This window comes from Mchenga conophoros, linkage group LG8, assembly GCF_057382185.1.
Source record: "Mchenga conophoros isolate Kocher_MC1m ecotype Shallow Benthic linkage group LG8, M_conophoros_male_GT1.1, whole genome shotgun sequence".
In the NCBI taxonomy this organism is placed as follows: Eukaryota; Metazoa; Chordata; class Actinopteri; order Cichliformes; family Cichlidae; genus Mchenga; species Mchenga conophoros.
The window spans coordinates 19,179,719-19,193,491 of NC_140533.1; the positions used below are offsets into that span (position 1 = coordinate 19,179,719).

The window sequence follows — 13,773 nt, forward strand, 5'->3', positions numbered from 1 at the left end:
TAAAAGATGTGCTGATGCAGCTGGTGTGTATGGAATTTTAAACAATTGATGAAAAGTAATCAACTTTTTGGGATGTTTCTGGCTAAATGATAATGGGATTGCATTACGGTCAGCACATCATGCCATTCCTTGAATTAACTTAGTTCAATGGCCAATAAAAATAATAGTAATAATAAGAAAACATAATTGCTGCTAACAAACTGAGAAGAAGACGCACATCATAATTATTCAATTCAATTTTATTTATATAGCACCGAATCACAACAGTTGCCTCGAAACACTTTATATTATAATGTAAAGGCCATACAATATAACACTGAAAACCACAACAGTCAGGTTACATTTGGCGACAGTGGGAAAAAGAAACTCCCCTTTTAAGAGGAAGAAACCTCCAGCAGAACCAGGCTCAGGGAGGGGCAGACATCTGCCACAACCATCGGGGGTGAGGGGAGGGAGACAGGATGCCAGAGGGTAGTAATGAGTAATGGTTAAATGCAGAGTGGTGCATAAACACATGGTGAGGAAGAAGAAACACTAAGTGCATCATGGGAAGCCAGCAGCGTAGCCCAATTGCAGCGTAACTAAGGAAGGATTCAGGGTCCTTTTTTATTGAAAAAGAAAGTTTTTTGCCTAATCTTAAAAAGGTTGTTTGATACCTGAATCCAAACTGAAATAAAGAAAATCTACAACACACCAGCATAATACAAGAAACAAAAAGTACAAGATGAGGTGTGATTTTAATATGCAAATCAAATTTATTTGCATCTGATCCTGTGGCTCTTTGTTGTACAATATATTTGAATGTATCTGGAAAGGTTCTCAGTCAAGAGCTTGGAAAGAAAAGCGTCTGGACTTCTTTAAGTTGCTTGAAGATGTTTCACCTCTCATCCGAGAAGCTTCTTAAGTTCTAGGGTCAAATAGTGGAGAGTCCCAGATTTAAGCCCTATGGGAGTGTCCCCAAAAGGGGGTCATGAACCCCCTGTTCAGGAAATCTCAGGAAATCACATGATAGGGTGGGGCTAGGTTTCGCAATGAGCTCACCCGAAACCTTGGCTGATTGTGACCTACACTCATTTTCACACCTTGGCTCGTGTGATTAGGTAGAGGATCAAAATGGGGTTCATGACACTCCCCTAGGACTTAAATCTGGAACTTTCCACCATTTGACCCTTAGAACTTAAGAAGCTTCTCGGATGAGAGGTGAAACGTCTTCAAGCAACATAAAGAAGTCCAGACGCTTTTCTTTCCAAGCTCTTTAGAATATATTTGAATGGTTTAAAGTGTACCCAGTTTCTTGCACTATGATGGTCTCCATCTTCCCTGTGACCCTGAATTGGAAAAGCGGTTAAGAGGATGGCTGGACTGATGGGTGGACAGCGGCAGCTTTGATATATGCTGTTTCGCGTTCATTTAAACTTTCCACAACAAAGATTCAAACATTTTCTTCTTGTTAATTTAATCACACAACTTCATAAATTAACAGTGTGATGTGTCAGTATTACCCCAAAATGATTCCACTTAATAAGCGATAATACAGCGTTACTGCACGGGCTTAATTAAAAGCATATATTTTAATCGAAAAGGCTCATTTGAATTTTCATTATCAAAGTCAAATTCCTCGAAGTGAATTTTCCTTTCATGAGAATTTAAAAGGAACTCTTTAAAGAGAGTCCCGACATTTAAAACCCAACACGAATCCATCCATTGTGCTGGAAGTGATGGATAATTCCTGCCTGGTTCCCTCATTGCTCCTGCATGAACACACAGCTGTGCGCCCCCGTGAACTTTATATAAAATACATGATGAATGCCGGCTGGATGAAAGACAATGTGTTTCAGGTGTCAGCTACAAAGGCAAACATGATAAATGTCATTGACTGTGCTATCATTGCAGTGGAGCAGTTACAGTAGTAGGTGCATCCGTAGTGGTGTGTCTGTGTGTGAACATCACTGTTCACGCCAGCCAAATAAATGTCAATGTAAAAAGAGAATTAAAGATTTTCATTTCCCAGAGGCGGCGCTCTAATAAACTTGATCTCTCATTTTGTTTGCAATTTGTCCTCCTGTCAGGATTTGATCATTTGCCAGCCTCTGCATGTCATGTTAAACCATTTTATAGTGATTAAGGATGGGAGAATGCCTTCCCCCGTGGTATAATTCTCCAAAAAAGAGATGTCAATTTGTTATTGTTCTTTTTTTTTCTCCCCCCCTGCCCTTCATTTGGAGCCTTTCATCACACCACCGCTTCAAACGTGCCTTTTAAGAGCTGGGAGCAGGGGAAAATGGCCCTTTATTTAGCTGCCACTGACACTGCGGAACTACACTGGGCTTTTGCTTATACACCCATTATAGCAGTAATTAAGATCATTGTGCCCTGAACCTTAAACGGTGAGGAGATCTAATAAATGATCATTCAGCAGGGGTTGCTGCTCTAATCGCTGATAAGGACTTGATAAAGCCTGACTCGGCTCCTCTGCGAGTTTTAGGGCTCTCGGGGGGGCAAGGCAGGCAAATTTCAAAAAAACTCCTCTATACATGGTAATTGCATCAGATGGAGAAACAATATTGACTACAACACATGCACACACTCACACACACCTCCAAATAACATCGTTTTTTGCAGTAGTTTGTTAAAGAAGTGCCCCAAATTAAACGTCGTAGCATTATTTGAAGCCCTGCTTGAGCACGTCTCAGTAGTCGGTTTAAAGAGGAGGATATTTATGTTGCTTACTTCATAATAGGCAAAATCAATTAACCGCCTGCGCTATGAGAAAGACCTCCTCTCTTTTTCCTTGGCGTCTCACATTGAAGTGTTTTCTTTCATGACTCCCTGAAAGGATATTGGTTGGCGATGATCTTTTGCCTGCGGTTACAGTAATTACAGGCATATGTCCTTCTTTTCTTTTTTTTTCTCTTCCTCTTCTTCCTTAACTCAGTTGTGAACAAAGATGCTGGTTATGACGGGGAAACAGATTGAATGTCAACTTGCTTCTAACCTGTCACATTTGCCAAGAATGTTGTTTTCCTCTCTAGGCTCCGAATTTTTTTGGCTGAAACGCAACAGGAATCATTCCAGAAGAGGAAATAGTATTCTCAGGGAAGTTTCTCGCATAAAGATGTTTCACTCTGTCGAGCACTTTAGCTCATGAATTCTAGCTGAATATTCATGTGTAATTCCCAGTCGCCGGGTACCTCAGGATTTAAAATGATGTATTAATTGTTTTACTTGTGTAGATGATAAAGTGCCACAGAATCAAAGTTAATTTTAATGACCTGCCAGCTATTTGATCAACTTGTCAAAGCAACATTATTGAGGTTTGGAACATCACCAAGTATAGCATGTAATAATCTCAGAGTCAAAAAGAAAGAAAAGAAAAAGCTCCATATGCTCATTTTCATCTTATACGGAGGTCATCTTATTTGCACGTATAGTCACTTATTTTAAAGGAAAGCCTTTTTCAGTCACTGTTGTGCAGTGAATTGTCATTGTTAGAAAGAATAGCCGATAATAAAGGACTTAATTGATACTCATTTCAAAGAGACGCCTGTTGAAAGAATTTCTTAAGTTTAATCACCACCATTCAAGAGTTGTAATGAGGGAATTATGAAGAGTGAATTAACAAAAGCACACAATTATAGCTTACTGGAAGGAAGTATTTGAATTCCTTTGAGGTTTTTTTTCCTCATTTTTTTCTCCTCTCTGGTGCAGGTTACCTGTCAAACCACAGCCATACTACAACTCCCACGTATTCACCGCCAATCTGCTGCTTCACTCATTTTTGTCAGACTCAATTCTAGGAACGGGAATATGGTAGTGTTTAAAAATAAGTATAGCTGAGTTATGCTGATTGGAAATAATGTTGCCGACCTCATTACTGTGAAATGAGTTCAGATGTTCGACAAGCCAGAAACAACAGAGTATTTTGGCAGGATCTTTTCTTTTTTTTATTATTTATTGTGATTTTCATGGCTGATTTTTGCCAGTGAGATCTTTGCTGCAGACGGCTGGAGAATTCTTGGAGTGTAACTCGAGGTAATATGTCAGTCAGATTCGATAATTTGCATCGCTGAGGTTATATGAACTCTGGCCTAGCAGGAGTATAAAAACTTTGCCCATGAATAAAGGCTTTAAATGTAGGATGTCTTATGTGCTTTCTTGGATCTGGAAATGGCATTGAAAGCACTGTGCTGCCAACACTGAGCTGAGCAGTCACAATGTTTTATGATCATTACTTTTTATCATTACAAATGCATCAGATTTAAAAAGACTAAAAGATAGAACAGAAAGTTACACTATTTTGTTGAGCAATCCCTAGAACGATCAGAGATTATTGTTTTTGAGGTTTGGGTAAAAATTAAGCCCGGACAAACCCCCAAATATGTTCCAGTAAGTGGAATATTACATGCTACCACTTTGCTGTTGGTTGTAGAGCTTTTCATAATAATTACTTACTAACATAAATAAGACTTGATATTTCTTGAAACAAATAGGAAGAGGGCCTTAAACTAAACATATTCGCTTCTAACCTAATATTACTGATAATAGAACTTAACTAATTAAAACTAGACTGTTTATAACTGCAAACTTTCAGCTTATGCCTGATAATAAACAAAACTGCTAAAAGTAACTGAGGAGACAGACTGGTGCTGATGTAAGAGAGAAGCCATGCTCCTCCTCCTCCACCTCCAGGTGAGCCTCTGCAGCCAATCAGCATCAGGGAGGAACCACAGAGAGAGAGCGTGAGATGAAAAAGATGACAGAAAAACAATATATGGATAGTAACACAAATGTTTTTTATATCTTTTTTTTTTTACAAGATTTACATGGATGTGTTTCAGAAACGAAACAGTTAGTTGAAAGGAATTAAAGTAAACAAAAGTAAAATGTGAAATGAGTAGAGGGACTGAACACAAGTGAACTTAACACAGGACAAAGAGATGAAGGGAGACACTGAGGATGAAACTAATGAAATACAAGCTGGAACTAAGCTAAAAACTTAAGACTAAATAGCAAAATATAAGATAAATCAAAGTAATAAGAGAACTAAGAATTAAACAGAATGCTTAAAACCCAGAGTCAAGACCCAGGACGGAGGGTGATGTCACTGAATGATGGTTCTATTGCTTTACCAGAGCAGGCATCAGCCAAACAAATAACATTTATTCAACTCCTCTAATGTTAGTGGATGAAATTGCTTTAAGCACAAATCCAGACATGGCAGTTAAAAATGTAGGAGAATGTGATCATTGCAGTGATTAATCAGCCTGCTGTATATGGACAAAGTTACTGAGAGGCAACTAGCTTGGCTAGCTCGCTCCAGTAAAGCGTGATCAGCCAAGTATCAGGAACACCCACCTTCCAGCATTTGCCCTCAATTATATTACAAACATGGGCATGAATAGCCGAGCAGTTATTCCTGTTCGACTTCTTTGAAGTCCACTGCCTGGAGCAGATGCATAGTTGATGGATTGTAATGTAAATCTGCGGCAGACGAGGCTGCACGGTCACAAATAACAGACAGGCATGTGGACATCTGCGCTGACCTTCACTCTTGCAGCCTGATGACGAAGTTTATGTCATTGGGACCTGAGCAGACTTGCGGACTCAGAACGCATAATCCCGACTTTGCAAGGATGTTAGTTGACAGCCTTCTGAGGCTGCATTTGACTGTTTCATCTTGCAAACCGCAGATGTTTGGAAAATTGGATTTTGGTCAAATGAGGGTGTTATTTACATTCAGGGCTGATGACTCTTGATTGATATTGATTATGATTTTGTGGCATGACTGGGGGGAATTTTTCAGGGCTTCCTGTAGCCAGCGGATATCTAGTCCAAAGCGGTCCAAATTTCCTGTTCCACCTGCCAATCAGCGTTTACGAAAGATCTAATGAAAAACCAAATCTTTACAACTGCATTTCAGTGAATCATCTGCTCACCTGCGTGCAACCAAATACTAAAGACAAATGGAAACCCTGCCTACAGATATTTACTTATTTTTATGCAGATATGTATTTAACTAAATGGCCTGTATTTATATAGCGCTTTTAATAGTCCCTAAGGACCCCAAAGCGCTTTACATATCCAGTCATCCACCCATTGACACACACATTCACACACTGGTGATGGCAAGCTACATTGTAGCCACAGCCACCCTGGGGCGCACTGACAGAGGCGAGGCTGCCGGACACTGGCGCCACCGGGCCCTCTGACCACCAGAGGTTTCTGTTTCACTTCTTTCTGTTTGGTTTACAGAAAGAAGTGCGCCAATTTAAAAGGAACATTCAGGAAATGTGACAGGTTAGAGGCAACGGGTGAAGTGTCTTGCCCAAGGACACAACGACCAAGACTGTCGGAGCCGGGGCTCGAACCGGCAACCTTCCGATTACAAGGCAAACTCCTAACTCTTGAGCCACGATCGCCCCGTTACATGATGGATAAAATTGATATTGAGACAAACAAGGAGCCAGTAAGACACGGAATAAAAAAAAGACCCATCTAACAGCAGTAGGTCTAATAGATCCGAGCCCTTTTTAATGAATTCTGTCACCTTTGGGTGGTGTTATCACAGAGATGAGCGCCACTTCTTCTGAGACGTTACCTCGTTTTTGATCTGTTTTCCTAATGAGACCTGACTCCTCCTTCTGCTGCTTTAATATTTAACTCCCGTAGACATATTTACACCCACATATTCCCTGTTAAGAGGCATTTTTTGTCGTCTAATGAACACCAGTTTCATGCAGAACAAGTGCAGCGGCTTCACATTTTAACGCGCCCGAATTTATATCCGCAAAGTGCATCCCTTAAAGGCGACCACATAAAACGACTTCAGATTCTTAAGCGTAGAGTAGATGACAAACTGTAATTTATTATTAGCACATTTATGTGCAGTTAATCATTTGAACAGGGAGGAGGATGCTCGAGCTTCATCTGTGGCTTTAATTAAGCAAAGTCGTTACGCTAGTAATTAGCTGATCCTGAAAGGATTGTTGTATTATTTTAATTTGTTATCAAAGTGACAATCGGCTGGTTCCTTTTACAAAGAGATTGTGTTGTTAGGAAAACACAATAACTCTTAATCTGATACGTCTTCAGCTCCTGACCTGTGACACGCTCCCAAGCTGCTCTTGAAAGATGTCTTTTTCAAGCACAACCTGACCACGTGTGTCTTTCAGCTAGCGTAGTGCAGTAATTTCTTTACATCGGGTGTTGAGCATGTGCTCTGCTCCAGGTTGTGTATCTTTTGCCCTTTAGGATGAGAAAAGAAAGGTATTCAAAAATATTATAATGTGCAAAGTCTCATCTGCAGTGCAGATATTCCATAAGCTCTTGTTGGATTAGCAGGGAGCCTCATTAAACAAGTTTTTTTTTGTAGTTTTTTTTCCTCGTGTTCTCTTTAAACTCCCAACCTCTTTTTCTCAATAAGAGGTCTGTCAGACTCCTTTTGTTCCTTTTATCCACATGTCAGTCTTTTGTCTCCTGCACCTTTTTGAAGGTTCACGTCGGCACCAGAGCCCTTGGATTGTTTGAAGATTGTGTGTGTGGTTTAGATTGTTCTGACATAAGTTGCTGATTTAATGTCACTCTACACCTCGAGACTTTGTCATCTGGTAGAATTTTGTTTCTTTTTTTCCCTTCTTCCTCTCCTTTAAACTGGAAGTCTCTTTGAAGTGCATATGCTACTGATAATTGAAGCAATATAATTCACTGAAGATAATAAAGAGAGCCTCATTTAATGGATTCTGTTCTGAACTAAAATGAGTCACAGCCACAACTGCTCTATGATTGTTTTTAATTTATTAGAGCGTTGGAGGATCTGCTGCTCTTGGATGAGGGATGTTGCAAATTTGTCCATTAATCTAACATCATATTTACCTTGTCATCCACACTAAGATAATACTTAATTATTTAATTTGCTAATGAACCTAATAGAACAGTTCTCATAGTTTTCTTATATATATAATACTTAAAGCCAAATGTTTACTGATTGTAGCTTATGAATATGATTTGCTGCATGCAACCGTGTACCTGCACTGAATTTTGCTAACTTTTTATTACTTGGCTATTAAGATAAGATAAGATAGAACTTTATTAATCCCTCGGGTGGGTTCCTCTGGGAAATTCGACTTCCAAAAAAAGCACAGCAACGACCAAAGTTACAGTTACAGAACTGTTATATATATATATATATATATATACACACACACACACACACACACACACACATATAAATACAGAGACAAATATAAATAAAATATACAAAGGGGATAAATAGAATAAATAGGAATAAAAAATAAAAATACAAGTGAATTGCACATTTCAAGTATTGAGTCTATTGCACTGTTGACTATTTACAAAAAGTATTGCACATGGTATTGTACAGTGAGGTGCAGAGGCACTACAGCTTAGTTGTTCCCCCCTCCTTTGTCCTCCTGTTTCCCCTCCCTCTCCCCTCCAGAGAGGAGTTAAACAGTCTGATGGCGTGTGGGACAAAGGAGTTTTTAAGTCTGTTAGTTCTTGTCTTGGGGAGAAGCAACCTGTCACTGAACAGACTCTTCTGGTTGTTTATGGCCGTGTGCAGAGGATGCCCAGCATTGTCCATAATGTCCATCAGTTTCTTTAATGTCCTTTTCTCTGCCACTGTCACCAGAGTGTCCAGCTTCATGCCGACCACAGAGCCAGCCTTCCTGATCAGTTTCTCCAGCCTGGATGAGTCCCTCTTTGCTGTGCTGCTCCCCCAGCACACCACAGCATAGAAAAGTACTCCAGCAACCACCGACTGGTAAAACATCCTCAGGAGCTTCCTGCAGATGTTAAAAGACCTCAGCCTCCTGAGGAAGTACAGTCGGCTTTGGGCTTTTTTATACAGGTGCTCTGTGTTGCATGACCAGTCCAGTTTATTGTCCACCCACAGAAAGTGTTTTTGTGATTATTAATTATTTCTGAGCATGTAAAACAGTCGTAAAATGACATAATGAAGAGCATTTTACAAGATACTATTATAGTTCCTTTTCAATTTAAAGCACAAGGCAAAGAAGCACAATATATGAGACCTGCAAGCAATAAAATGGATTACCCCTGTGATAACATGGTAATTAATATAACACCTGGTGTTTGTGCTTTTGCATAGTTAGAGTTAGAAACTTTTTTTACAGTTGTCATTTGCCAGAATGGAGACAAAACACAATAAGTAAATTGTAATTGAGAATTATTTTAGCCATAATATCCAGGAGGTAAGCGTTTCATGCGGATTAAGTATTCCCTCTGGGATATGACCAGAATCTCATATGCGGATAATGATATATATCACACAGTAAATTCTGTTTATTAAAGTTTATATGATGTCCACATTCTAAGGTTGTTACTTTACTGTATATAAGCAAATGATTACATAAAATATTGCTATGTAAAATACAAAACCCAAACATTGTATTGTCAAGTTTAAACAGTTTAACTCTGGGATTTATTTTGAGCACCTGACAGTCCGTAAACTCTCGCCATACTGCATCACATGGTTCTTGCATAAGCAACGGGAGAGATTTGTGCTGTTTGAGCCCCTTGTGGAGGACGGTGTGCGGCATAATTTACACAGGACAGCTTACTGGGTCATGCAAGAGCAAATGACATCCGCGCTACAGCGTTAGCAACTCCTTTCATGCTGGTATTCATGTTCTCACCTGCATCCGCGTGTTGTAAGATTGCAAAATTGCATTAAAATGACGGAAAATACTGCTGCAAGGTCAAAAAATAAACAACAGAGGTTTTGATTTCATCACCAGATATATGTTATCACACTGCACAACCCTAAAGACAACACTGTGCTGTGTTATTTGTCACTAATTAAAACATGCTGAGCAGCAGCAGAGACATTAAAATCACATTACATAAAATATTGAAATCACTCTGGCACAATAAAGCCTCAATAAGGCGCACTTGCAGGTACAGGAAGAGAGACTTGTAGCAGCAGGTAGCAACAGGTGACAGCAGACAGCAAAGAACAGAGCACGCAGACTGAGGACAGTTATTATTTTCCTGTACACAAATATGTATCACAGCAGGTATGAAAACTGAACCATTACAACGCGTGTAAATGACTCTGTTATTGTTAGTTTCTCCAGAATAATGAGACCGGTCCCGGCCCGGTCCTTGATGATTTTGTTAAATGGTGTGATGAGTCTCCTCTCCTCAATTAAACTCATCCAAGACAAAAGACGTGATCGTTGATTTCAGAAAACGCACTCATGCACACGAGGTCAAGTCCATTAAGGGTAAGACGGGGTAATGTGTTCAGTCTTATCTTGGAACAATTATTGATTCAAAACCGAACTTTGAGGAAACCTGTGAAGCCGTGTGCATAAAAATTGGCACCAGCGTCCTGTTTGATGAAACTCTATCACTGATTTGATCTTATCTTGCCTTTACTGAGTCTTTTTTTAATCTTTGTCTTTGGTGTCATGGGTTGGAAACTCACTTAAATTGTTAAATGGTCTAAAAGGGCAATTGGTGAGTCACAGCTGAGCCCAGCTTCCCCGTCCACTAAACAGTTACAGCGATTGGCTGGTTTGATGAGGACTGGCATCCATTGCAAAGAGCTTTAGTTTCTTCCTGGTCCCACAGTGGAGAACAACAAGGTTTAAAAAACAGTTTTGTTCCAACGCTCACATAGACTGTGACGTCTCCGTTATTTATTTCTTCGGTATGTTGTATTACGCTCACCTGCTGTCTGTGTTTTTGAAAGTGTTTATCCGAGGCTGAATGAGTCACTCACTGCAGACAAAATCTACCAGTGGTTGTAAATAATGTAACCTGAACCCGACAGCACTGAGCGCTGTTTCCGTCTTGGCTTGTTGTTTGGCTTTTTAGATATTTGGTCACAGATCAACCGAAGTTACTCTAATCATCCAAAACGAACGGCAACGTGTTCATCCAGGCTCGACCAGAAGCCACATTTATTATTCACGTCTCCTGTTTGCCGTTCCTGTTTTCAGATTTACTCCTTGGGTAGTTCATGGATTTTAAAAAGTGTTAGCAAATATTCACCTTGCGATATTCACCTTTGTTGACAACGATGATTCAGAGTGAAGATTTACTAGTCCTGCGAAAGCAAAAACGATTAACTGCACATAATCTTTAGCTGTGTACTTAATAATTAGAGGAAAAACCCCCGTGCAGAAGTGCTAAAATAAAATAGCCAATTATTTTTTATTTTAAGAAAGCCCTACAGTGTGCAATGACCCCACGAAGTGCGAGAAATAATAGCCTACAACTTGAGACACAAAGAGAGAGAATAACGCTGAAGTTGAACTTTAATTACCGAGTCTTCTTGTGTCCCCTCTGTAGGTGATAGGGTGACTATGTTCCCTGTTTTGGACATAGACCAGAATGATATTGTGGACACTAACGGAGCCGGAGATGCCTTTGTTGGAGGTATGGCATTATTAAGTGCATATCTTCATATCTGTGTACAATCCAATTAACCTTTGGTACTGGCCAACTATGCAATGTAGTAAAATCTCCAGATTATATGAGTGTGACTTTTACCCTGCTGTTTTTTTCCCCACTCTGATCATAGCGCCATATAAAACAGCCAACATTTATGTCCTGTTGAGGAAGAAGCAGTCCCTTTTTCTAGAAGCAATTAGTACTTTGCTCATTTTAACCCTAACTGCTCCCCCAAACTATTCTCGGAAGTGATTGATGGCTACAGGTTGACCTCTGCTCTTCTGTCTACCCAGGATTCCTCTCGGCGTTGGTCCAAGAGCACGCGTTGGAGGAGTGCATCCGGGCCGGACACTACGCTGCCAATGTCATCATCAGGCGGGTCGGATGCACCTTCCCGGAGAAGCCAGATTATCACTGATGCACCCGAAAATGCTGCGCACGTGTCTTTTCCACAGAAATACTTGTATTTGTATGTTTCGGGATTTTACGTATACTTATTTTCTATTCACAGTGACAGACTGCATGGGACTAATTACCTCAGCTTGACTATTTTATCAAACTGTTAAAAAAAGGAAAAATAGCAGCTCTGATGTTTTAATATAAGTCAAATACTGGAAAAATATGTGTATGTTTAAAGGCTTATTCCGCTAAAATCTGTCTATTGGATGTAAAAAAACTGAATACCTGCAAGCCTGAGAAGGCTGTGGGAAAGTGTCAAATGTGTAAGCACATCTCAAGAAACAAATCAACATAATCTGCCAAACTTCACTAACATTGATCCATATTTTTTCCCCACTACAGAGCAAACACTATGTCCCAATAGCTCCTCCTCGTAGCTGGGGGTTTTGTATTTTAGTGATTTATAGGAAACTTGATAAAAGCTAATAATAAGCTGATCAGTAGCAGAGAAGTGCATTATCCCGAAAGAGTGGTTTGAAAGGTTTCTCCGGGTTCTGGTGACTTCTTCATAGACCCTGAATCACAGCCAAAAAAATAAAGATATATTTACAGAAACTTCTCAAGCCATTCCTGCCACAGAAGCCACTTCTCAGTTTTACTAATTATCGTAATATTTATTACTTTTCAAACAATAACTGCTTTGCCTGTAAATCGCTAATTACGCTTATTTAACTGGAGCTTGTGCACTCTGAAGAGACGATAGTGACACTGAAGTGGTGTAATTAGCAGTGAAAACTATAAGCGCAAAGCTGTAAGGTACAAAGTTGTCAGCGTAATCTGTTTTGGGGGGGGAGCTGTAAAATAGAAACAATACCACATTTCCACTTCAGAGTATTCCTTTAATATTTAGCTGCCGTGCTGCAGCAATCAGGGATTGGGTACTGACAATCTTAATAGATAATGAGATAAAAGTGAAACATGTTTTTTTTGGTACTATTGAAATAAATCAACTGATCCCACCATGAGACTCCTGGAGAATTTTGACATCTAAGAGCTGTTTAACCCAGAGGTGATGTTTATTTTAGGAGATACAAAAAAGAAAGAGGATATGAAAACAATGTTATAACCCACAGAGTTTGTGAATTTCCTCATTATTTAATCAGCCAGAGGCACACACTCTCATGCTAATCACTTTTGGATGGCTCAGCACCCTCCATTACGGGCCTGGTGTCCTGGCTCTGCTCAGCTGCTGCTCCACCCTACCCCTCATCATGCTTATTGGGTCCTAACTGGACTCTTGTGGTCTGGAGCTGCACTGCAGGGCTGCAGGAGATCATTTTTCTCAGTTTAAGGGATTAGCGGTCGCTCTTCGCTGGAGTCATTAGAGGGACCTGAAAATTAGGCTGATCCTTCGTACCCAGCTGTGCTGTCGCTGGGGGTTGGAGAAGGGGATCAGAGGGAGGCCCTTTCCAACCACCACCACCCCCTCCCTGCCTCCCTCCTCCTGTCCTATTCACTGAGGGCCAGCAGAAGTGTCGGGCAGTGTCTCGAGTGTTTTGTGGAAAATAATTCAACACTTATCTGTTCTACAAAGAAGTGTGATTGAGATTTTTTTTCTTTTCTTTTTTCGGTTCCCCTCGCACAACCTGTTACATCATATTGTCGTTTTATTTTCTTTGAGCACATCAGAAGGAATCCAGTATTTACACTCCCCGCACACGCAGCCCCGCTTTCATAATGAGGCATCGTTTATGCATTTATGCTAATTGGGGCCATCTAGGTGAAAATATTCTCCAGCCAAAATGTTATTAACAACTTTGAGACACTTTTTTTTTTCAATCAGCATTTTTTTTAAAGGTTTCACACAGATGCGCTTTGAAAAGGACCACATTTCTGATTGGGCAAGATCACACTCCATGGCAGCTGGTTCATTTG

At 40.1% G+C, this 13,773-nt stretch overlaps 1 protein-coding gene across 3 annotated transcripts in view; it reads left to right on the top strand.

The window, feature by feature from the left end:
* The window catches only part of adkb (adenosine kinase b), a 130,900-nt gene extending 118,042 nt beyond the window's left edge, over nucleotides 1-12,858 (top strand). For 2 of the 3 annotated variants that reach the window (XM_085284740.1, XM_085284741.1), the window contains 2 exons: nucleotides 11,338-11,424; nucleotides 11,733-12,858. In XM_085284740.1, the coding sequence (XP_085140866.1) occupies nucleotides 11,338-11,424; nucleotides 11,733-11,857 (212 nt within the window). In that variant the 3' untranslated portion in view covers nucleotides 11,858-12,858. Of the gene's footprint in view, nucleotides 1-8,647; nucleotides 8,867-11,337; nucleotides 11,425-11,732 lie in introns of those variants that run through there. The other variant, XR_014893632.1, reaches the window with a different exon arrangement.
* Nucleotides 12,859-13,773: the final 915 nt, after the last annotated feature.